The sequence below is a fragment of the Haliotis rufescens genome, unplaced genomic scaffold (genome assembly GCF_023055435.1).
Source record: "Haliotis rufescens isolate VD_foot unplaced genomic scaffold, xgHalRufe1.0.p SCAF_11, whole genome shotgun sequence".
NCBI lineage: Eukaryota > Metazoa > Mollusca > Gastropoda > Lepetellida > Haliotidae > Haliotis > Haliotis rufescens.
Window position 1 is genome coordinate 11,907,231 of NW_025963791.1, and position 26,807 is coordinate 11,934,037.

At 40.3% G+C, this 26,807-nt stretch overlaps 2 protein-coding genes across 2 annotated transcripts; one reads left to right on the forward strand and one right to left on the reverse strand.

Moving 5' to 3' along the window:
• Nucleotides 1-521: 521 nt before the first annotated feature.
• Nucleotides 522-6,385, forward strand: LOC124141154 (toll-like receptor 4). Its single transcript, XM_046509070.2, has 2 exons — nucleotides 522-626; nucleotides 2,405-6,385. Exon 2 carries the CDS (start codon nucleotides 2,416-2,418, stop codon nucleotides 5,020-5,022), a length of 2,607 nt encoding a protein of 868 aa, XP_046365026.2. The 5' UTR covers nucleotides 522-626; nucleotides 2,405-2,415; the 3' UTR covers nucleotides 5,023-6,385.
• An 11,401-nt stretch (nucleotides 6,386-17,786) lies between these two features.
• On the reverse strand, nucleotides 17,787-25,387 carry LOC125377972 (toll-like receptor 4). The gene is made up of 2 exons (XM_048392248.1): nucleotides 24,257-25,387; nucleotides 17,787-20,701 (listed from the first exon to the last, which is right to left on the reverse strand). Exons 1-2 carry the CDS (start codon nucleotides 24,282-24,284, stop codon nucleotides 18,069-18,071), a joined length of 2,661 nt encoding a protein of 886 aa, XP_048248205.1. The 5' UTR covers nucleotides 24,285-25,387; the 3' UTR covers nucleotides 17,787-18,068.
• Between the last annotated feature and the right edge of the window lie 1,420 nt (nucleotides 25,388-26,807).

Sequence of the window (26,807 nt, forward strand, 5' to 3'; positions counted from 1 at the left end):
CCTTTAGCTGAGATCGCAGTCTGTAAAACGAAACCGCCTTACTATCGCAGGATGATTACTGAGTTCAAATGATATTCCGCTTCAAGTGAAGCTTTCAAAACGTTTTGTAGAGTTCTTTTGGAGGACATTTCCAAATTTGACGCATCAGTGACAAAACTGATGTCCGATGTCATTGTTCATTGAGCATTTGTAATGTTTTGCATTTTTCAAGAAATTTCCAAAGACGCCGGATGTTGGTCAGATCATTTTTTCTGAAGATTTCCCGTTATACCCAATTCTCGAGAAATTGGCAGGAGGGTCGTACAAGATACACTGTGAAAGCTGATTTCGGTTGCTGTAAACATGCAAGTCACGATGGGGAAAATGTAATTAAATACAAGGAAACTTGAAATAATAACAACAAGCCCAAATTGTCAGTTTCGTTTCCTTATGAAATCTGATCGGGTTTACGAAACTTGAAAATGTCATCTATATTAAACGATTCTATAATTAGCTCAGACCGTGCGTCACAACGGCGATACTGTACTTAAATACGAGGAAGATCCTATTAAGTATCAGCCTCGCGTCCTTATGTATATGGTATCGTCGTCCTACCACACGACTAGGGACACAGACAAGGAGACAAGGTATGTTGTTGGCGCTGGCTTTTGCATTGTGCATGCATTATGTATGTTTGGCAATGTTGATGCCACATATAGTTTAAATGATCAAATGCATGATAATAAAAAATACAAAACCATAATTATAATAAAAGTAAATAGAAACACCATAGCCATTTTTATAACCATTAGACATATCCGTTGTACGATTCCGACTATATCCTCAGCATGTGTTTATGAATCACTATCAATTTGTGTTGATCCTATGACAAACACATGCAGCGGCAAGTCAAGTGTTTACATGACCGGACTGTGGTTTGAATTTTTAACCACATAACCCCAAAATACTTGTCTCGCGTGTTTTACTGCAATCCTCATCCAGATTCCAAAAGACACCAAAAGAAAAAAATCCCCCTTATGGGTTAAAACAGCTTTCCGATGTTTGACACAATTTCAACGAACAGAGCGGCGCCCAGTCTGCCTGCTTCCACCTCAGATTTCTTGATCGAACTAGAGGGCTTTTTCTGTTGTTTTTTCAGCCGTTTGACTACCATATCCACAACGCATGCCTTATCAGTTACTTGAACATATAATTAAAGATACATTTGAAGGGTATTTTTTAACAGGTGAAGAATTGACTTGGCGTTGCATGTGTTTGTAACGGGTGCAACTGGTGGGGTAGGATACGCTCACCTTTTCGCGAACACCTGGTATCATCCCTATTTGATAGTGATTCATAGCTCATAGTATAGTCGGAATCGTACAATCGTCTCTGTTTTCTGAGATTTTTAATGAATATGGAAAGGGTTTTGTCGTTTTTATTTAATTGCTCACTCAGGGGACGGATCCCTGACAGGCATTCATTGTGTGGAATAGGACCGACGGCAGATAATAGCTTTTAATACCGAAACAGGAATATATATTCTGCCATATTGTTATATATTTCCTTTGTGGGATGAATAAGGCTGCATACAAAAATCGAATGTTAAACAGGCATCAGTTTTTCAAAAGTGAGGAGGGAGGTTAAAGTGAAGATATGTGCCAACCAAGACTGAAAATTTGAAGAAAAATTGTAATTATGAAGTGTTTTCTTCGTACTTTTAGCCTTTAGCCTTAAACCACCCACCCCCGACACACACACACACACACACACACACACACACACACACACACACACACACACACACACACACACACACACACACACACACACATTGTATCGTTGCTAGTGGTACCAGGTACCAGTTTGGGCTAGACGAAGCATTGACGAAGCAAAGAGTTTAATCAGACGTCTCCTTGGGATCACACCTGTGATCCCTGGCGATAAGAAATTTGGCATTGCATGCCAGGCCAGCAGTTAGACGTATCAATGCACAATCGTAAATTCTCCTCAGCGTAATATGCATCTTGAACGTGTGTGGTAACAGGGTGTGTTTGGTAACTTGAGTAGGAAGCACAAGTGCACGAGGGGATGTTATTTCAGATGACAAATGAAAGAAGACAGAATGATTGTGACGCAAATTTAGTGACTGGTGGCCGTGATTGTTTTCATCATTCGCCAACACACACACACACACACACACACACACACACACACACACACACACACACACACACACACACACACACACACACACACACACACACACACACACACACACACACACACACACACACACACACACACAAACACACACACACACACACACACACACACCGTGTGGACGATTACCGTGTTTATACTACTGCTAGTCAATACGAATGCTTGCGCACTGGTTATTTAAAGTAATATCATTTGATTGCAGATAGTGCTGCTATGAATACAATCTTGCTCTTGGTTTTCACACTGGCCCTGAAAGCCACATCGACCATGACCAGCAACGAAGTTGATGAGAATGAAAGTTGTGACCGTCGCTGTCACTGTTGGCATGACAACAGAAGCTATGGTGGGGACATGAACATAGCCAACTGTTCAGGCCGGAACATATCTTCACTGCAGGATCTCATCCTTCCTACAAACACCAATGTGATCCTTCTGGAACGTAACAACATAAGAAAATTGGGAAATGACGACTTTAGACCATATCATAATCTGACCCATTTAGATTTGGGCACTAACGAGATATCGATTGTGGAAGAGAGAGTGTTTGGACAACTGTACCAACTGGTTTTCCTTAACTTAGAAACAAATCATATTGCTTTACATGTTTTGGGCCAAAATCCACAATTATTCAAAGACCTTGTTAGCTTGAAGGTTTTGAAATTGAACGACAATGGAAATGGGCGTAAAAGTGTGTGTTCTGTTGACACGAAAACCTTAAACACCTACCCTGATGTTTTTCACTGGCTTGTTTCGCTGGAGACCTTATTCATTGACGGAATCACCAACGCAACTTTTGGTTTAGGATTCTCTAACCTCACCAAGTTTACCAGCCTTACAATGTCTGGAGATAATGGACAATGTACCATAGGGAACCTTCATAATACATCCTTTGAACATGTACAATACCTAACATACTTGGATATATCAAACTGTTCTATAACTGACATTGAGGCTGACACGTTTTCACATATGCCAAACATTCAAACCCTGAACATATCCTCCAACATGCATCTTGGATTCACGAAATTAGGTCAAGCTTTATACGGCCTTCAGTCATCTAACATTAGAATCCTGGTAGCGAACAGAATCGTCCTAATGCATCCGAAATGTGTCGTGATCAAACAAGAGGATGTGCAATATCTGAACAACACGTCCCTAACACGACTCTATGTGGATGACAACAGTATCATGAACATCGAGCGAGGCGTGCTGCGTCTCTTGCCAAACACTCTGAGCTTCATCTCTGCACAACGGCATAAACTTGATTATGGAGCTTACTTCCAGGAACTGAAATATCTCACAGGCTTAAAGTATTTGCACCTCAGTGGAGTGTCTTACCATATAGATGTGCCCATTCGAGATATGTTGGAGGTACAGTTTTCTGATGAAGTAAACGGTATCCATCCAATGTCTTGGGTTTATGAAATACAGCCTTATACATATCCGTATAACACAACGCCTGATTTAGGGGTAGCAAATTTAACACTACCCCCAAACCTGACGAAGGTTCATTCGAACTTTACACAACTGACTAATACGCTTGCATCTGTAAGGATTCAAGCTGAGAGTTTACAACAAGTGGATCTATCCAGCAATCTCCTTCAGTTTCGTGAAGGGACTTTGTTAGGATATGACAATGTAACCTTTTTAGACTTATCCAACAACCTTGCTCGGTGGCTGTCTCCAGATCTGTTTCAACACTGTGTTTCCTTAGAAGTGCTAAATTTATCGTACAACTTCTTCAAATGGAACCTATACAATGATACGGAGGGAAAGATTTTCAGAAATCTGTTTCGCTTGAAGCAACTTCACCTCGCATCAAACGGTCTGGAGCAGGTAAGTGGGATGATATTTCGTAATCTGACATCGCTTGAAATTCTTAACTTGTCTAATAACTCGCTGTACAACTTTTCCCCTGAACTGGGACATCTAAAGAAGTTGAAACAGATAGATTGTTCAAACAATCAGATTCACTGGCTTATGTCAGATGTTCGAAGACAAATAAGTGCTTTGAAACTAGTCTCCCCGAACCTGACGTTGAACCTGCGTGGGAACCCATTGGGGTGTACATGTTGGAATTTAGAGACTTTAAGCTGGCTGCTTGATTCGGGAGTGACCCAAGATGATATGTATGGCTATTTTTGTTTGCAAAACCATCACAGAAGATACATTAAAAATAAAGACGAGTTTCAAGATCTGATAAGCGAAATGAAGACCAAATGCTTTGCTTCCGTAAGTATTTCCCTTGGCACATCTGCTGGAATCCTTTTCTTCTTCTGTGTCGTGATTGTTGGGTTGGTTCGAAGATACAGGTGGAAGTTACGCTATCTCTTCTACTCTGCCAGACTTAAGTATAAAAGTGACCACAATACTCCAGATGATGGGTACTTCATGCATGATGCTTTTGTCTCCTACGCTGATGAAGACCGTGCATTTGTCGTCAATGACATGCAACACCACATGGAAATTTATGATGGAATAAACCTCAACATCCACCACCGTGACTTTATGCCAGGAGATCCTATAGCTTCAAACATCATTGGCGCCATCAAGAATAGCAGGAAGACTGTGGTGGTTCTGTCCCAGAACTTCCTCAACAGTTACTGGTGCACGTACGAACTGCGCATGGCCCAGATGGAGAGCATCAGTAGTGGGAGGGACATTCTCATCATCATCATGTTCGAACCCGTGCCTGCCAAGAACATCCCGCCAGAAATTTTGAAACTGTTGCACACAGATTCTTACATAGCCTACCCAAGCGATGAGGAAGACAGGGAGGAGTTCTGGAGATGCTTGTGTCAGAGTGTCCGACCACAGTGACCGGGACCATCTTACCGCGGATGTAGCGAGATCGTATTCGTAAAATTTGTGTTAGAGTCAGTTCCTGTAATTAACGTCGGGTATTGGGACGGATATATTAAAAAATATTTTTTGTATCGAAACCATTTGGCCACTTCAACCAACTTCGGATATATCTAAGGCAAATGCATGAACATATTGTTCTTGACGAACCATTTGTTCTTTATAACTAACTTCGGATATATCAAAGATTGAAGTGAGACCGTCATATCTTTTAAATCTATGTGTAACAATTCGAATTAAGAATTCCTTTTTACTTTCATTGCCGGGGAGACTATTTTAGCATAACACTGCCAGCGAAACGGCAAAGGGTTACTCATTTTGGATTATGACATGACTGGGGAAATGGTCTACAATTCTATTTTCAGGCTACGGGGACGTTTTAGAGTAATATGACTCGACAAGTTTCCGGAATCAAATCTTCCTATACTTTTTAATTCCGGTTCGTGCTTTGTACATGCGTCAACACAGTGAAACCTGTTTTGTCCGTACCCTGTGCTTTCCGGATGGGTACCGTTAGGGATGTCTACACATGAACACACGACATTATTCCGTGACAATGACTTTTTTAAGGTACTTGTAACGGTACTTGATTAACGGGGCTGCACTGCACTTTGCTATTTGTAGATTTGTCAAATGTCGTCTCAACGGATTTATTTTTAATTTAGAGCTATTTCTCACAAATGGTTTCAATAGCTAGTCCTTATGACAAAGCGCTATTCTATAAACATGACACAAGATACTATGTCCTGCATATTCTCACAATCATCACGTTGATTACCCGTACCATTTCTCACATTGGATTGTCATTTTGGACACTCACTAGACACTCTCCTCTCAAAATTAACGTCGTCCAATATACGACGTCATCAAGGTACGAGGTCCAGAAATGACCTCATGATAGATCTATTTTATATCGGGAAATAACACACTCTTCGTTCTTAATTGTTCTTTGTGATTTATCAAGTAGCTATCTTATATAATATGATACAATATAAATGAATTCCACCTCACACTTGAGGCAGCCCCTTGAAGTTAGCATTAAAGTCAGACAAGGAGGCACTTCTCGAATGATTGGAACCATTGTAATGGATATTGCCATGGCTATGTTTGCCATATCAATTCGCTGTGAACCATTCATGTCTGGCAGAAATTATTCCTTCTCAGTTTTAATTGATAACCTTGATGTAAATGAATACTTGAATATATACATATTTATATATGCTTGTTTGTTAGTTTGTTGTTTAACGTCGCACTCAATAATATTCCAACTATATGACGGCGGTCTGTAAATAATCGAGTCTGGACCAGACAATCCAGTAATTGACATCATGAGCATCGATCCACGCAACCGAGATACGGTGACATGTATCAACTATGTCAGCAAGCCTGACCACCCGATCCCGTTAGTTGCCTCTTACGACAAGCATAGTCGCCTTTTACGGCAAGCATGGGTTGCTGAAGACCTATTCTACTCCGGATCTTCACTGGGTATATGTATGCTTGATATGTTTTCACTGTTTCTTGGAGCAGATGTTCATGACATAACTGACGAGACTGATTGTGATACTTGAGAATATATTTTATTGTCACTTTGCTATTTTGTATTGAATATTAAGAAATATCTTATGTATATCTACTTGACACATACACACTACTGCTCACAAATTGTACATTATAAATTGTGTATTCATTCGCACTGCATCCCATGCTTTCATTGTATTACACTCAAGTAATGTAAATAAAATATTGTAAATAATATATTTGCCATTTTGTGATCTTCGGATTCAACTGAACTTGAGAAAATAAATACATTCATTTATCCATTCATCCACACACCCAACAAAATAAAGATGGATTTGTCTTTTAGAAATAAAGTTTTACAAATTGATTCGATAAACATTCCTCATGACAAAGAGCTATTCTATCAATATAACATAGTCACATAGTAATGTGACATATATCTGTCTGTCGTTATATCATGACATGAGTACATGACCAGAAATTGCTGATCGAGTTAATACTAATGCTTATATTCAGAAAACATCAAATATAAGTAATAGAACATAAAACCGTACGCATTTCTCTCTGTAAATTAAACACACCTTGGAGATTTCGGTGCAGAATAATTCTCTAGAAATTCACGTAAAATGGAGGCGAGGTGGACACAATGTCTAATCTACCGATGGTGCGGTGTCGAACCCCAACGGCGTGGACCTTTGCATTACCACTAGGATGGCCAACAGACTGGACATTTTACTACAATATCACTACCTGCAGCGTAAAACAACATTCACTCTGCAACGTTATGCTATCAGCATGGGCCATGATGACTAACACGTCCATTGCCCCTTGTAAGAAGTAAAGGTCTAAACCATTCATTCCTCCCACTTTAAGATGACACGCCGTCTCAAGACTGAAATACCGTTTAAAGCGTCGTTAAAACAATCTCACTCACTGACATTTGTCTGATGTTTTGCCGCATTGATCGAATGTCCCGCCTCACTTACGTCAATAACACAGGGAACGTAATTAGATAAGAGATCCAAGTCAAGTACATCCTGTTCGACACTGTTCCGCTTTCGAATTGTCCCATGAAAACATCAACGTGTACTACTCAAAAGTAGTTAAGGGACACCAGATTTTTTTCATATGACTGTAGTTAACCTGCCATAACATATTAAATAACGAATGTGAAAAAAATAGCGTGCACCCTAGCATGGGAGTTCTCTACATTGATATGCAACATTCAAAGGGAAGATTAGACTTTACTGTGGAATGGGCTTTAACAAGTACTTCTATCAGCTTCTAATCATTAGGGCCACAGACTACTACTACTACTACTACTACTACTACTACTACTACTACTACTACTACTACTACTACTACTACTACTACTACTACTGACCCGTGAAGATCTGGGGTAAAATAGGTCTTCAGCAACCCATGCTTGCCGTAAATGCTTATCATAAAGAGGCGATTAACTGGACCGGGTGGTCAGGCTCGCTGACTACTACTACTACTACTACTACCACCACTACTACTACCACCACCACTACTACTACCACCATCACCACCACCACTACTACTTCTACTACTATTACTACTACTACTACTTCTACTACCACCATCACCACCACCACTACTACTTCTACTACTACTGCTACTACTACTACTACTATTACTACTACTACTAGCACCACCACCACTACTACTTCTACTACTACTACTGCTACTACCACCATCACCACCACCATTACTACTACTACTACTAATACTACTACTACTACTACTACCACTACTGCTACTACTACTACTACTACTACCACCACCACCACTACTACTTCTACTACTACAACTACTACTACTACTAGCACCACCAATACTACTACTACTACTACTGCTACTACCACCATCACCACCACCATTACTACTACTACTACAACTGCTACTACTACTACTACTACTACTACTACTTCTACTACTACTACTATTACTACCAACGCTACTACTACCACCACCACTACTACTATCACCATCACCGACACCACTACTACTTCTACTACTACTGCTTCTACTACTACTACTACTACTACTACTAGCACCATCACCACTACTACTTCTACTACTACTGCTACTACTACTACTACTACTACTACTACTACTACTACTTCTACTACTACTACTACTACCAAAACCACCATCACCACTACTACTTCTACTACTACTGCTACTACTACCACCACCACCACTACTACTTCTACTACTACTGCTACTACTACTACCACCATCACCACCACCACTGCTACTTCTACTACTACTGCTACTACTACCACCACCACCACCACCACTACTACTACTACTACTACTACCACCACCACCACCACCACTGCTACTTCAACTACTACTGCTACTACTACCACCACCACCACCACCACCACCACCACTACTACTACTACTACTACTACCACCACCACCACCACTGCTACTTCAACTAGTACTGCTACTACTACCACCACCACCACCACCACCACTACTACTACTACTACTACCACCACCACCACTGCTACTTCAACTACTACTGCTACTACTACCATCACCACCACCACCACCACTACTACTACTACTACTACTACTACTACTACTACTACTACTGTGACGATGTGGTAGCCTAGTAGTTAAAACGTTAGTACTACATACCAGCTCATTTGTGCAGGTGTTGAAATATACATTTGATTGAGGCACTCGGGATGTTTGATAAAACATAAGCCTCATTAGAAGGTAAACTGTGTCAAATTAATCAATACTTTCCTCGTTTTTCTTTCCTCTTCCTGTTAATGTTTACGATCAGGTCAACATCTGCCTTGATATAGCTGCAATATTCCCATGGAAATCTTTATTATCCATTATTCACATTTGATCTGGGTAATTCATTTTTTTTTGCATGACTCATGTTTTACCATTCCGACCAGACTTTTGACTAAATTTCATAAAGCAAGATCGAATTATTAAACTTCTGGAGGAAAATATCTTTCATACCTGTTACTCGATGTACATGTTCCAAATGTGTGGGCAAGGGTGGCCCAGTCGTCTAAGGCGCCGCGATTCGCTGTGTAGAGTTGCGTCCCTTGGGGAACCTATGATTGTGGGTTCGAATCCCGGTTCGCCCCGATTATGTATCAAGGCTTCTCAGCACTTTACCCGTGCTCGTGGATTTCGCCGAAGTGGTAAACGTCTGAGACCTGCATCACTTCGGACTTTCCTACCATTTTACGCTGACACGCCGTGATATAACTGGAATACTGTTAAAAGCGGCGTTAAACCCAACTCACTCACTCACTCACTTTTCCAAATGTCTCCACCTGTACAAGCTCCTAGAGTCCCGTCATATACACAAGTAATGCTGTAAATTAATCCAACATTAACAAGAAAAGAGAAAATAAGTCATGGTATTCTTGAAGGGTTATAATTTTCAAAATCATTCTATTTTCAATGATTTGGAATACTTGGGGAATATCTTCAAATTGTCAGCTTTTCTGGTTATCATCAGTATGACAACAACCTCAACATGGAAAGGTTCATTTCAACGATATTTTGGAACTATTATTCTACGTCTTCCTCACAGTGAGTGAGTGAGTGAGTATGGTTTTACGCCACTTTTAGCAATATTTTAGCAATATCACGGCGGGGAACAGCAGACATGGGCTTTACACATTGTACCCATGTGGGGAATCGAACCCGGGTCTTCGTCGTGACGAGCGAACGCTTAAACCACTAGGCCATCCTCTTCCTCACACGTGCCGTTGAAAAGCAGTGTTCGAAAATTCGAACCAACACTATTTCAGGAAACAAACATTACGGAGTTACGGAGCACGCGTTACGGAGCACGGTGTTATACTATTACCCGGATTGTTTTTCATCAATGATGAAGAAACAAAACTATGGTTGGTTGTCTGAATGGCAATGGTAAATCTGGCATACCCCCCTTGCACGTCATACCGCCCGATGTCACGTGCTACATGGTGGTCACAGTGTTGTGTTTGAGACCTGGGTGGCACTGATGAAGCCAGCTTAGTCTGCTCTTTGTAGTTACAGGATGACAGTAAAATCACACTTTTACCATATATGACAAATTTCATGCAACTGTGCATTGTGTTTATTCAGCCAGAGGTGAGGTGAGGTGAGGTGAGGTGAGGTGAGGTGAGGTGAGGTGAGGTGAAATGGGGTTTAACGTCGCGTCCAAGATCATTGCACTTATATAGCGACGTGCATGCACGTGTATGTGTGTGTGTGGCTGCTTGTACTAGTCCGGACTGATGCCGATTTATAGTGCTAGCTCACTGAGATACCATGCCGCAGTTTAACATGAATACCCCACTCAGACACAGTATACTGACTCCGAGCCGACCAGTCCTTGTTTTAGCCCCTTAATGCCGAGCGCCAGACAGGGTAACAACAAGTACAATCTTTTAACGTCTTTTTGTATGACGCGGCCCGGGATCGAACCCTGGACCTTCCGCTCTCCGGGCGGACGCTCTACCACAAGACCACGGAGGCGGTCAAGGAAGTTTGAAGCCAATGACTCGTCTCATAATTTAGCACGGGATTCGTTCCGATGTGAAACCTTATGGGCGTTCTACCACACGACCTGGATCATAGTCCCGGATACAAGGTATGTTTAAGGCAATAGTTTGTGTATGGTGCATGCTTTATGTATTGTTGTCAGTGTTGGTCCCACATGTTTAAATGATAAAATGCATGATAATAAAAGCAAACAATCCAGTTTCATAATCATAAAAAATATTTTCTAACATATGAGTCCGTTGTTCGATTCCGACAATATCTAAACGTGTTTATGAATCACTATCAATTTGTGATGATGCCATGTGTTCGCGAAAAGACGAGAGTGTCCTGCCTCACTGGTGGCACACAGAAAGTCAAGTGTTCACATCACATAACTATGGTTAGAATATACTGTAAATCGTGAAATTAATGCGTCTCCAAAAGAATACGACCGCTGGACCCAAGCCAAAAATGCGACTCAATAAGAATGCGACACTCCCCTCCTCTCAAGCATCAGTGGATTTATATCTAAAGAAAATGTCCTCTGTCAGGTTTACAGAATAATCTTCACCTTAATCCAATATATAATCAAATATTCCCAATATGCTTGTCTCACGTGTTTTACCATAATCCTCACCGAAAAATATTCGGATATGAATCGAGTCACAATCGAGCCCGATTCATAGGTAATAATAACTTACTGCTTTTTGACTGTGTTTACTTGACCAATTGAATGTCGACAAGAGGATGGGAATGCAGATGATCTCGTCACGATCTACCAGTTTACCTATCGGAAAAACCGCCCAGCCACACGTCTTTATTACCACGACAGAGGCCAATTGCAAGACTGAAGATTCCCCTGTTGGGTGTTTTTGTAATAGGGCTACATGATATGATACAGAGATTATGAGCCGAGTGTGTTTCCGTATACTAAACATTATTATGCCAGGAACAGACTATAGTTTTATTCCTAAAATGTGATATTTATCATACGGAAACACACGAGGGTAATAATCTCTTTACCATATACTACCATTCTTAAAATAATCGATGTTTAAGATGATATATTTACTAAATGAGTGAGTGAGTGAGGTTTTACGCCGCTTTTAGCACTATTCCAGCAATATCACGGCGGGGGACACCAGAAATGGGCTTGACACATTGTACCTATGTCGGGAATCGAACCCGGGTCTTCGGCGTGACGAGCGAACGCTTTAACCACGATGCTACCCGACCGCCCCATTTTTACTAAATGAAATAACTTTAGAAACTGAGCATAAATGCACTGTTTGAGTGAACCGCCCCATCTATCATAAAGCAGGAAATATTTCAGGGTATATACCCGACCGCCCCTCGATGTGTGGAGGATTACGTTATAAATACTGCTCCTTGTCAGTACAAATGCATGCGCACTGATTAATTGTATACGTCTTTTATATGTCTTTTGATTGCAGATAGTGCTGCTATGAATACAATCTTGCTCTTGGTTTTCACACTGGCTCTGAAAGCCACATCGACTATGACCAACAACGAAGGTGATGAGAATGAAAGTTGTGACCGTCGCTGTCACTGTTGGCATGACAACAGAAGCTATGGTGGGGACATGAACATAGCCAACTGTTCAGGCCGGGGAATATCTTCACTACAGGATCTCATCCTTCCTACAAACACCAATGTGATCCTTCTGGAAAGTAACAACATCAGTAAATTGGGAAATGACGACTTTACACCATATCATAATCTGACCCATTTAGATTTTGGCACTAACGATATATCGATTGTGGAAGAGAGAGTGTTTGGACAACTGTACCAACTGATTTTGCCTTAACTTAGAAACAAATCATATTGCTTTACATGTTTTGTGCCAAACAGCACAATTATTCCAAGACCTTGTTAGCTTGAAGGTTTTGAAATTGAACGACAGTGGAAATGGGAGTAACAGTGTGCGTTTTGTTGACACGAAAACCCCAAATATATGCAGGTCTCAGACGTTTACCATTTCGGTGAAACCCACGAGCACGGGTATGGTGCTGACATACATAGAAACATAATCGGGGCGAGCCGGGATTCGAACCCACATTCATTGTCACGGGTGGCCCAGTCGTCTAAGGCGCCACGATTCGCTGTGCAGAGTTGCGTCCCTTGGGCACGCCAGAAACCTATGATTGTGGGTTCGAATCCCGGTTCGCCCCGATTATGTTTCTAGGTTTGTCAGAATCATACCCGTGCTCGTGGGTTTCACCGAAATGGTAAACATCTGAGACCTGCATCACTTCGGGCTTTCTTCCCACATTAAGCTGACACACCGCGATATAACTGGAATACTGTTAAAAGCGGCGTTAAACCCAACTCACTTACTCACTCACTCAGGCTACGAGGATGTTTTAGAACAATATGATACAAATCTCCCTATATTTTTCATTTCCAGTTCGTGCAAAGTAAATCGGCATTATATGTGACTCAGGCCGGCTATGAGTGACACGGTGACACCTCGTTAGTCCGTACCCTGTGCTTTCGGGATGATTACCGTTAGGGATGTCTACATATGTACACAAGGCATATATCCGTGCCAATGATTCGTTAGTGCGAAACGTTGTTAATCCGGACTACTACTACTACTACTACTACTACTACTACTACTACTACTACTACTGACCCGTGAAGATCCGGGGTAGAATAGGTCTTCAGCAACCCATGCTTGCCGTAAAAGGCTACTATGCTTGTCGTAAAGGGCGACTAACGGGATCGGGTTGTCAGGCTCGCTGACTTGACTGAAGCATGTCATCGATCCCAATTGCGTAGATCGATGCACATGCCATCAATCACTTGATTGCCTGGTCCAGACTCGATTATTTACAGACCGCCGTCATATAGCTGGAATATTGCTGAGTGCGGCGTTAAACAGCAAACAAACTACTACTACTACTACTACTACTACTACTACTACTACTACTACTACTACTGCTACTCCTACTATTAATACTGTTTATGCGCGTCATTCTGAATGTTTACTGAAACGTTACCCTTATCAATAAGAAAACTGCATCGAATAAGTTCATTAATTTCCTCGTTTAACTATTATTTTCCTGTAAATATTAAATGAAGGTGAAGCATCGGCTTTGCCCTCAGGAATTTGCTAGTTCTTGCATGCTAGAATTATTTTCCATTCCACTGTCACATTTGGATCTGCGCACTCCCTCCTTCTTTGTATCATTGTTTCCATTTGGTTCAATTGTAAATTTTAGTTCTGATTTCATTAATAAAAGTGATGTAAACGAGATGTTTCTTGTGGCCTCACTGCGTATAAAATTTACAGCTAATATCTCATATCTGTACATACTGAGTGAGCGAGTGAGTGAGTCTGGTTTAACGCCGCTTTGAACAGTAACTCTTGTCTCGAACTAGGAAGTGATGGACTCCCAGTCCAGTCCCGGCACTCTCTTATTTGATTTATAACTATTTAATCCGGATGTGTCGAATTGCCTGTGGTTTCAAACTCACATGATAGTCACAAGAGTTAAAAATAAACTAAAACTCAGCTTAGCACTGTAAGTTAGAATTTGTATTCCACGACCATAGACAGAAAACGAGTGGAACCTTGGCTGGGTATTCTCGTAAAGGACATGGTTCAGCCGAACCAGCGTATGGATAAGGTGTTTCTCCTCCTCATACGGTAATAAGGTCGATTCGGATATGTCGAGCCCCGGATACGTTGAACCATATCCCTAGTCCCAATGAGTTCTAGACATCGGTATTCCATTGTATATCATCTTTTTGTATGAATAGTGACATCGTGGCATGTCGGCTCATACAGATGTTTTCGGAGGATTCTGACATCATCATCATCATCATCATCACCTGTGATAACTTTTATTGACGGGCTCACTATGCTCAATGACGGAATGAAGTCCATGTTACCTCTGCTTGGGTTTTACAAACTTTATAACCTGTACCTACGCTGAAGTATTTTTGTATAGACTTCATAATAACCTGAACCTCCGCTGAAGTTGGTTTTGATAAATTCGTTATAATTTGTTCCTCTGCTGGAGATTTTTTTAATAACCTATACTTCCGTTGAAGTAGATTTCTACTGAATGTTTAACCTGTACCTCTGCTGAAGTAGAATTGTGCTAAATGTTAAACCTGTACCTCTGCTGAAGTAGATTTTTCTAAATGTTTAACCTGTACCTCTGCTGAAGTAGATTTCTACTGAATGTTTAACCTGTACCTCTGCTGAAGTAGAATTGTGCTAAATGTTAAACCTGTACCTCTGCTGAAGTAGATTTCTACTAAATGTTTAACCTGTACCTCTGCTGAAGTAGATTTGTGCTAAATGTTTAACCTGTACCTCTGCTGAAGTAGATTTGTGCTAAATGTTTAACCTGTACCTCTGCTGAAGTAGATTTGTGCTAAATGTTTAACCTGTACCTCTGCTGAAGTAGATTTGTGCTAAATGTTTAACCTGTACCGCTGCTGAAGTGGATTTGTGCTAAATGTTTAACCTGTACCTCTGCTGAAGTAGATTTGTACTTAATGTTTAACCTGTACCTCTGCTGAAGTGGATTTGTACTTAATTTTAACCTGTACCTGTAAAGAAGGTTTTCATAAATCTTCAGCGGAAGATGGGTGGTTTATCCGTCGGCCGCGTCACACCAAGTGACGTCAAAAAAATGTTATGTATACTTATATAGGTAGGTGAGAGGTTATGGGTAAATATGCATGCTGATAAATGTCTCGCCTCTGACAGGCAATATAAACACATACATACATACATACATACATACATACATACATACATACATACATACATACATACATACATACATACATACATACATATATATATATATATATATATATATATATCGCCAAACACAGCACTTCTATTCTATTGAAATGTATGTCATGGTGAAAAATCAAACAATGTTATATTCCTGATATCTATCTTTAATAACAATTGTGCCTACTCATATAACATGGCTTATATTCGACTGATATAAAATGATCATGCATACATGTTTCTTTGTACTAGCAAATATATGTTGACGGACTAGACTATCAATCAACATGAACTCCTACAATACAGCAGGTTATGTATACTATATATACATCAGTTTGAAGCAAAACATTGTTTATCTCTTTCATGGTCCCATGCACTTATAAAATCAATAATAATTGCTATTACTGACAAAAACATTATATACATTGCATTTCAACGTTTCATTTTCCTGTATCTACACAATATACACATATATACACATGTATGTAATAATAAATGCTGTTACTAACAAAACACTTAGATTCATAATATGCACTGTATTTCAACGTTTCATTACTATGTATGTACACAATAGGTACACAATATCTTTACTTAATAAACACATTTGACAATATACTGACCTGACAATTATTGGAGACCCGACATCCTCTATATTGACGGACCCGACAGTTCAGTTCGCTGTTGGCTGATTACTGATACATTATGTTATTTTCAGAAATGCAGCCTCTATTGTTTTCTCTCCAGCGTCTGTCAGAGGAAATACGGTACAGGGAACTGGTGACACAGCACCGATGTAGTGGTAGAAGATTAAACAGATGGAGTACATATGTAATAATTTGTAGGCTTATCATCTCGGGAATACGGTTGAAGTACCCTCTATGCGGTCGTGTACTCCGATCCTATTGGGCACATTAGCCTTATTCCTCTAGGGATAAGCCTACAACTAAATATCTTAAGTTTATCATTATCGTGTTTATCATTACCAAAATTTGAAAACCATTTGTGATTTATATTCAAAGAATTATGTCGCCAAATTGACAGGTCAGATCAAGCTCGGTTCTAGGCTCTGTGCAACACGCACATAAAAATATCAGTGCTAAGATACATTAGAGAGAGAGAGAGAGAGAGAGAGAGAGAGAGAGAGAGAGAGAGAGAGAGAGAGAGAGAGAGAGAGAGAGAGAGAGAGAGAGAGAGAGAGAGAGAGACAGATTCTTTATTTCCTCCAGATGCCATTCCCAAGATTACAATGAAAATATATTCAATTACACGCAGTTAACACAATAAAAAAAGGCATAACATATTTACAATTACACACAGTTTATCATATTCAGATACCTAAATGATGACAGATATATATCAAAAGATCCCTTAGTTTGTACAGATACGAGGAGAATTGAAGTATAATAGTTTCCCAGGTGTGTTGATCCAGATTGTGAGTAAATTTTGTTTCAGCCCCAAATAAGACTGATAACATATCTGTTTCATTTTGCATTTCAAAATCAACATATTTTTGAACGTCAAGTACGTCAATGGGAGAAGAGAAAAACGCATTTCTTTCTGATATCAGCGCTTCACAATGTAAAATAACGTGGCTGTCATAGTCAAAAGCATGCCTATTACAGAGCATGGACTCTTTCGAAAGTTTACTACGTGATGCGACTCCGTTTTGCTGTAAGGAGCTTGAGTTGCAGAGTGAGTGAGTGAGTGAGTTTGGTTTAACGCCGCTTTTAACAGTATTCCAGTTATATCGCGGCGTGTCAGCTTAATGTGGGAGGAAAGCCCGAAGTGATGCAGGTCACAGACGTTTACCACTTCGGTGAAACCCACGAGCACGGGTATGGTGCTGACAAACCTAGAAACAAAATCGGGGCGAACCGGGATTCGAACCCACAATCACTGGTTTCTGGCGTGCCCAAGGGACGCAACTCTGCACAGCGAATCGCGGCGCCTTAGACGACTGGTCTTCCCGTACCCCCCTTGAGTTGCAGAGATTACAAAGATCTGTTGTTGCCATGTTGGTAAAGTATAAGCTTTTCGCTGTTGATTTACACATCCGTCGGAATGGTTCCAATGGTTCTATAAACAATACAGTCACCGGAAGGCATCGGATGTCAAATAGATTTCAGTACAATAATGTATCAGATATATGTAATGTTCACTGGTACTATGGAATAGCCTGCGACGACGAACTGGTCGAATTCTGACGATGTGATCGATGTCGCAAGGCCCGTCCTATGTGTTTCCAGAAGATGTAACTGTCAGCTTCACCGTGCGGGTACTCAATATAGGAATCAGACTGCAGCATATGAAGAAACTCCGGTGGGATATTCTTAGCGGGTACTGACTCATACATGATGATGATGATGATGTCCCTCCCACTACTGATGCTCTCCATCTGGGCCATGCGCAGTTCGTACGTGCACCAGTAACTGTTGAGAAAGTTCTGGGACAGAACCACCACCGTCTTCCTGCTCTTCTTGATAGCGCCAACGATGTTTGAAGCAATAGGCTCTCCTGGCATGAAGTCACGGTGGTGGATGTTGAGAGTCATACTGGCATCGTGTTCCAAATGCGCTCTCATGTCATTAATGACAAACCCTCGGTCTTCATCAGCATAGGAGACAAAGGCGTCGAATGCGAACTGATCTTGCTCTTCTTCAGCGTCGTTGTCCGTCATGTAACGTAACCTTGCAGCGTAATACAGATACCTTAACTTCCATCTGTACCGATAGACGATTGCAGAAACCATCAGTGCAATAACTACGACGAAGACGGATGCACATCCTAGAGCGAGTCCGAAGTTGTTTTGACACTCTGCGGTTTGCTCATCTATCAGTTTCGCAAAGTCCGCCTTGTTCAGGATTTTTCTTCTGCTCGTGTCGGCCAGAAGACAATAGTAGCCATTCATATTATCAGGTGTTATCCCCGAAGTTAGCAGCCATTTGAGAAACGGAAGCTGATTGCAGAGACATGATAATGGATTACCTTGAAGATGTAATGTTAAGTTTGGAACCTTCGATTTAATTTCCTTGATATCATCCATGACTTTTGGTGACAACAACGATATTTGGTTGTGTGAACAGTCTATGACCTGTAGATGAATCAAGTGGTTGATTGTGGCGTTAAAGTTGTACATTCCGTTATTTGACACGTTTAAAATCTGTAAGGAATACAGATCGCGTAATACATCACCTTTCAGCCCTTTCAAATCATTATTGGAAATAACCAACTCTGTAAGTTGAGTCAGGTTTTTGAATATTTCACCCTTTTTATCTCTCTGTATCTGCCAACCAAAGAAATTATACGACATGTTCAAGGTGCGAAGGTTCAAGGAGTTTGCGAGTAATGTAGGAGACATTTTCCTGGCTAGATTATTGGATAGATCTATGTATGTAACATTATCCAGCCCTCTTATATATCCATTGTCAAAGATGACAAGATTACTGGACAGATCAAGATAGGATAGATTTGATGCTTCAAAGCGTATTTTCCCGATCTGGAACGCCATTTGTGTGAAGTTCGACACTATCGTCTTCAGATTCGGCGGGAGTGATAAGTTGAAAAGAGACGAAAAACGATCACTAACTGTCTCTGATTCGTACCAGACACTGCGAGATTGAAGTTCACTTTCCAGAACATCACGTTCGTCTATCTCATCATGGAAACAATACGGTGTCTCAGACTGGGCACACGTTTGGTCATCGACAGTGTCATCGTTTGGAACATTAATTGGGTATGGTTGTCCACTTAACCAAATTTCCTCGAGTCCCGTGAGAGAAGCTAAGTCATGTAGATATTGTCCGTAGCTAAATTTATTCCTCTGGGCCGATACGAATCGTAGAGTCTTGGGCAAGAGCTCCAGCGCCTTCATCTCAATATCTACAATTTCGTTGGAATCAATGTACAGATTTTCTAGGGAGGTGTTGAAGAGGTGAACAACATGTGCCTTGCGAATTACTACACAACTAGTATGCCTTAACACGATGTGATTGGCTTTCAGGGTTGTGATGTTCGTGAACTGTAGTCCATACGTTCCGATGCCAAATGATTGAAATGTGAGTCTAAAATTACCAGATATATCAAGCGTTCTCAGTTTCCTCAGTTGCGAAAAGGTCTCATTTTCAATGTGGAAAATTAAACATTTTGATACATCCAAATATTCCAAGAAAACAGTGTTATTAAATGTAAATGCTGACAGTGTTGTTTTGTTACAAAATCCGTGTTTCCCAGAAACGGTAAGATGAGTTAGTTTTGTAAGGTTCCTGAAGCCCGGTCCAAATTCCCCATCTGGAACGCCATTGATGAAGAGAGTTTCCAAGGATGTAAGCCGGCTCAGAGCTTCGTCGGGGTATTCAGTCATACTGTTGTTATTCAGCCAGAGCGTTTTAAGGTTGTGTAACCCTCTGAACGAATTTCTCGTTAATACAGATGGCTCGATAATACTGTGGGATAAATTAAGAACTCTCAAACTGCTCATGTTTTCAAAACCATCTTCCTCGATGGCGTTTACGACATTGAAGGACAGGTCAAGATGCGTCAAATTCGGAAACATTGCAAATTCAAAGTTGTTTATGCATGATAAATTGTTGTGGTCGAGGAGAAGAATGTTGACTCCATCTGGAATTGTAACGTTTGACAGAGACGTTAGATGTAGAGAGCTGCAGTTGACTAATTTGTTATCATGACTGACATTACATCTTTGCCGGTCAACATTGCTGCTGCCACTTCCCGTGGCCTTGACATTCTGGTTCTCTGAGAGAACGAAAATTCCGCAGATAATGGCAGCATGGATGGTATCTGAAATTAAGGTTATTAAAGATGATCATTGACGTTACCAATTAATAATTCGCACGGAAAGCAGAAATTCAGGACTGACGTGGTCCGGAGTAATGAGTTTATATTGCTTATGGAATTAGTTACTATTATTATTTATTAAGTTATCTGTCCCCTATGAACGATAGGAGTGTGTGTGTGTGTGTGTGTGTGTGTGTGTGTGTGTGTGTGTGCGCGCGTGTGCGTGTGTGTGTGTGTGTGTGTGTGTGCGTGCGCGTGTGCGTGCGTGTGCGTGTGTGTGTGTGTGTGTGTGTGTTGTAAAATGGGTTCACTAGCACAAGGCATGTCATTACAGATTCCCTATAGAAGTAATGAAAGAATCTGATGGTCCTTAACTTCATTTGAGGAACACATATGGAAATATATTTTGGAAAACTGTAATGTTGGAATTAGGGTTCAATAGTAAAAGGTTTAGTTGCTTGCAGCTCGGTTGCGATATAAATAATGTGAGCTAAAGAAACTATTGTTTGACGAGCAATCATACTTATGAATGTTATGATGTAATATGCTTTTCCTGAATGGGGATGTACAATGCTTAACACAACCACGTCTGCCCTGTTTCTAGTGCATTTATTTCCTCCTAGTACCCTGAAGTGATCGTGAACTGTATACGTAGATGTCGTACCCCTTGTTCTGGTGCATTTATTTCCTAATAAACTAGTACCTTGAAGTGATCATGAGCTGTATACGTAGATGTCATGCCCCCGGTTCTAGTGCATTTATTTCCTAATAAACTAGTACCTTCAAGTGATCATGAGCTGTATACGTAGATGTCATGCCCCCGGTTCTAGTGCATTTATTTCCTAGTAAACTAGTACCTTGAAGTGATCATGAACTGTATACGTAGATGTCGTACCCCTTGTTCTCGTGCATTTATTTCCTATTAAACTAGTACCTTGAAGTAATCATGAACTGTATACGTAGATGTCGTACCCCTGGTCCTAGTGCATTTATTTCCTAATAAACTAGTACATGTACCGTGAAGTGATCATGAGCGGTATACGTAGATGTCGTACCCCTGATTCTAGTGCATTTATTTCCAAATAAACTAGTAGCTTGAAGTGATCATGAGCTGTAGATGGCATACCTTGTTTTTAGTGCATATATTAAAAAAAATATCTAGTACCTTGAAGTGATCATGAGCGGTATACGTAGATGTCGTACCCCTGTTTCTTGTGCATATATTTCCGAATTAACTACCTTGAAGTGATCACGAGCTGTAGATGGCGTGCTCCTGTTTCTAGTGAATTTATTTCCTTAATATTTTTAGAGAGCTGATTGATACAGAGATAGCAGAGCTGTTGAAGGACAATGTCCACTTGCACAGAGCGATCTTAGCGCTACGACTATCGTAAGCCTATGTTATAGTATGGGAGTTACGATCATCTTAGCAATAAGATCGTTTTGTGCAAGTGGGCCGGTTGGAAAGCTATCTTAAGTCTTTGAGGAATACGATAATTAATCAAACAGTTTTATCTGGAATCTACACAAAGGCCTTGGACTTTGACATTGTCATCGTAGAAATGTTTAGCTCACATCCGTCCAGTCAAGACTGTCGTTTGATTGATTGAGATCATGCTAAAAGTAGTGAGATTCCGTAAGTGGGTCGGGGCGCACAAAAATTAAATAAGTAAACAAAATTTAATTAAAAGCAATTTTTTTTATTCAAACAAGTTGACTTTGGTTTAACATGTTTAAAACTACGTAATTGGGGATAAAAACAGGGTACGTCGGAATAGTGGTTTACATACAAACACTGGCCGGCATATCAGAATAAACTTTGAATTTTGTAGGTTTTCTGCACATGGACTATTCGTATTGAAAATGGGTGCATCTCAGTATTGGTTAAGCTGCCTTATCATGGGGTTATCATTATGCGAACCTGCACACACGTGAGAGCAGTCAAGTGTGACTTGTTTTATTATTCCTATATTGAGATACCACAAAGCCATAATGAACGAAACTACACCCATATATAAATGAAGTTTGAAGTGTATTCCCATGTTCAAGACCCGTGAAGATCCGGGGTAGAATAGGTCTTCAGCAACACATGCTTGCCGTAAGAGGTGACTATGCTTGTCGTAAGAGGCGTCTAACGGGATCGGGTGATGAGGCTCGCTTACTTTGTTGATGCATGTCATCGATCCGAATTGCGTTGATCGATGCTCATGATATTAATTACTAGATTGTCTGGTCCATACTCGATTATTTACAGACCGCCGTCATATAGCTGGAATATTGCTAAGTGCGGCGTTAAACAACCAACCAACAAACCAACCAACCAACCCATGTTCAAAGGTTCTTTGTCTTGTATGGAACATGATGGCACAAATAGCGATATATCTGGCAAAATCTCCAACAAACAAAGCCCACCTGAGTAATATCAGAGATAACGATCCATTGGTATCAAAAGGTATATATATGCCAACCACATACATGTATTCCTTGGTTTGGTTCATTATGGCATTCAAAACAAAAATGTGATTTATAATAAATTAAATCTGTTCATGTATATTTTTATGCCGTGATTTAGGTTATTAATTGTATTAATAAAAGGCTTTGATCAGATACGTTGGACAGTTATATATACTTCATTCAGGAATCAAACTTGAATATTTTAGATTGCTGATATCTCAAATAATGTCATTGTGGTTTGGATCTGTATGGCTTCATGGTATCCGCTTATCACCTGCATTCAGCACATGAACGTTTGGGGGGCACGGGTGGCCCAGTCGTCTAAGGCGCCGCGATTCGCTGTGCAGAGTTGCGTCCCTTGGGCACGCCAGAAACCTATGATTGTGAGTTCGAATCCCAGTTCGCCCTGATTTTGTTTCTAGGTTTGTCAGCACCATACATGTGCTCGTGGGTTTCACCGAAGTGGTAAACGTCTTAGACCTGCATCACTTTCCTCCCACATTAAGCTGACACGCCGTGATATAACTGAAATAATGTTAAAAGCGGCGTTAAACCCAACTCACTCACTCACTCACATGAACTTGTTATTGGTCAGTTTGTGAAGTATACGATCCCGATACAGTGTAAGGAAAGAGATGTTTGTAATATTGTACTCGGGTCGTATATTCCTACAACTGACTAATAAAAAGTTCCTGTGCACTCAGCATACAATATTTCCTTGCGCTTTTATGAATGTCAGTGACAAGATGACAAGTGGGAACATAATATTATGCATCCCTCCTTCCTTCCCCCTCCTTGGAAACCTGTATCGGTTCCTAAAGCGTGAAAGCGGGGCGTGTCAATGCGAGATTGTCATGTTGAAGGAGCAAAGGCGTCGAAGGCGCGAACACAGATGTTTTATTTTTAAAAATTAAAAATCTGCACCCACTGTTTTCAGAAAAGCTGTTTCCACCCCTGACATTGTTCGGTAAACTTCTGTTACATTATACATTTCTGTGTGACAGTTTGTAAAATAACGGATCACTCGTTATCAACGGTACATAATTAGTACACTGGATGCATCGAATCACATCGTATTATTATGAAAAGGAAGCGAGGACTTACTGAAAGCCGCCATGATGACACCAGACATCCACTCCAAGCACTGGCCAGCGTCGCAAAAGTGATCTCCTCAAACAGTCACTCTTTATGTGATTGTGAGCGCGGCAACCAGAAAGAGCTGTTATCGGGGGTTTCTGTTTTCTGGTAAACATTTGACATTGTTTATTTCCATAAAAAACACACTGACGGTGGTACAAGGACGTAGATACAAGAAAGTCATTTGAAGGACAGAGGCATTCGCATGAGTACGTGAGTACACATTAGAATCCTTTAAGTTTCGTGTTAGTTATAAGAATTCATAACACCTTGTATTTTCACTGCTGGGGAAAGCTGTTGTCATATCACTGTAATACTGCCAGCGAAACTTTGAAAAGCTGGTCAGTTGGAATATATTATTTTCTTACACGAAAGGACATGACTGGTCGAAATGTTTTAATAAGATATGATACGACAATTTCCCTTAGGATAATAAATTAATATTGGATATATCTGTGTATTAACAATTAAACTAATTCATAATATCTTTTTACTTTCACTGACGGGGATAGTAGGAGCGTTAGTGTTAAGCGGCCGGCGAAACGGGGAAGAGTTGCTCAGTGGGAATTATTTCCTCAAACGCAAGGTCATGGCTAGTCAAATGGTCTACTTTATTTTCAAGCTACAAGGATGTTGTGAAATATGACACGACAATTTTCCTGATTCTAATCTCCCTATATTTTTCATTTTCGGTTCGTGCAAGGTAAATCGACATTGTATGTGACTGAGACCGGCTATGAGGGACACGGTGACACCTCGTTAGTCCGTACCCTGTGCTTTCGGGATGATTACCGTTAGGAATGTCTACATTTGTACACAAGGCATATATCCGTGCCAATGATTCGTTTGTGCGAAACGTTGTTAATCCGGACTACTGCTACTACTACTACTACTACTACTACTACTACTACTACTACTACTACTACTACTACTACTACTACTGACCCGTGAAGATCTGGGGTAAAATTGGTCTTCAGCAACCCATGCTTGCCGTAAATGCTTATCATAAAGAGGCGATTAACTTGGCCGGGTGGTCAGGCTCGCTGACTTGACTGAAGCATGTCATCGATCCCAATTGCGTAGATCGATGCACATGCCATCATTTACTGGATTGCCTGGTCCAGATTCGATTTTTTACAGACCGCCGTCATATAGCTGGAATATTGCTAAGTGCGGCGTTAAACAGCAAACAAACTACTACTACTACTACTACTACTACTACTACTACTACTACTACTACTGCTACTACTACTATTAATACTATTTATGCGCGTCATTCTGAATGTTTACTGAAACGTTACCCTTATCAATAAGAAAACTGCATCGAATAAGTTCATTAATTTCCTCGTTTAACTATTATTTTCCTGTAAATATTAAATGAAGGTGAAGCATCGGCTTTGCCCTCAGGAATTTGCTAGTTCTTGCATGCTAGAATTATTTTCCATTCCACTGTCACATTTGGATCTGCGCACTCTCTCGAACTAGGAAGTGATGGACTCCCAGTCCAGTCCCGGCACTCTCTTATTTGATTTATAACTATTTAATCCGGATGTGTCGAATTGCCTGTGGTTTCAAACTCACATGATAGTCACAAGAGTTAAAAATAAACTAAAACTCAGCTTAGCACTGTAAGTTAGAATTTGTATTCCACGACCATAGACAGAAAACGAGTGGAACCTTGGCTGGGTATTTAACATACATACATACATACATACATACATACATACATACATACATACATACATACATACATACATACATACATACATACATACATACATACATACATACATACATACATACATACATACATACATACATACATACATACATACATACATACATACATACATACATACATACATACATACATACATACATACATACATACATACATACATACATACATACATACATACATACATACATACATACAAATATATATATATATATATATATGCGGCCTGTAAATAGCAGGTTCTTGGCCAGGCCAAATGATTGGTACACAATCAACAAGGTCTCTTGGAGTCTGAGCCAGACAGTCTGGTTATTGGCATCATGGACCCATGGATCATGGACCCGACCACGCGATCCATTTGGTCGCCTCTTACGACAAGCATACGTTCTGCCGGGGTAATGCCACGTATGAGAGAAAATCATTTTCGATTCTATTGAAATGTATGTCATGGTGAAAAATCAAACAATGTTTTATTCCTGATATCTATCTTTAATAACAATTGTGCCTACTCATATAACATGGTTTATATTCGACTGATATAAAATGATCATGCATACATGTTTCTTTGTACTAGCAAATATATGTTGACGGACTAGACTATCAATCAACATGAACTCCTACATTACAGCAGGTTATGTATACTATATATACATCAGTTTGAAGCGAAACATTGTTTATCTCTTTTATGGTCCCATGCACTTATAAAATCAATAATAATTGCTATTACTGACAAAAACATTATATACATTGCATTTCAACGTTTCATTTTCCTGTATCTAC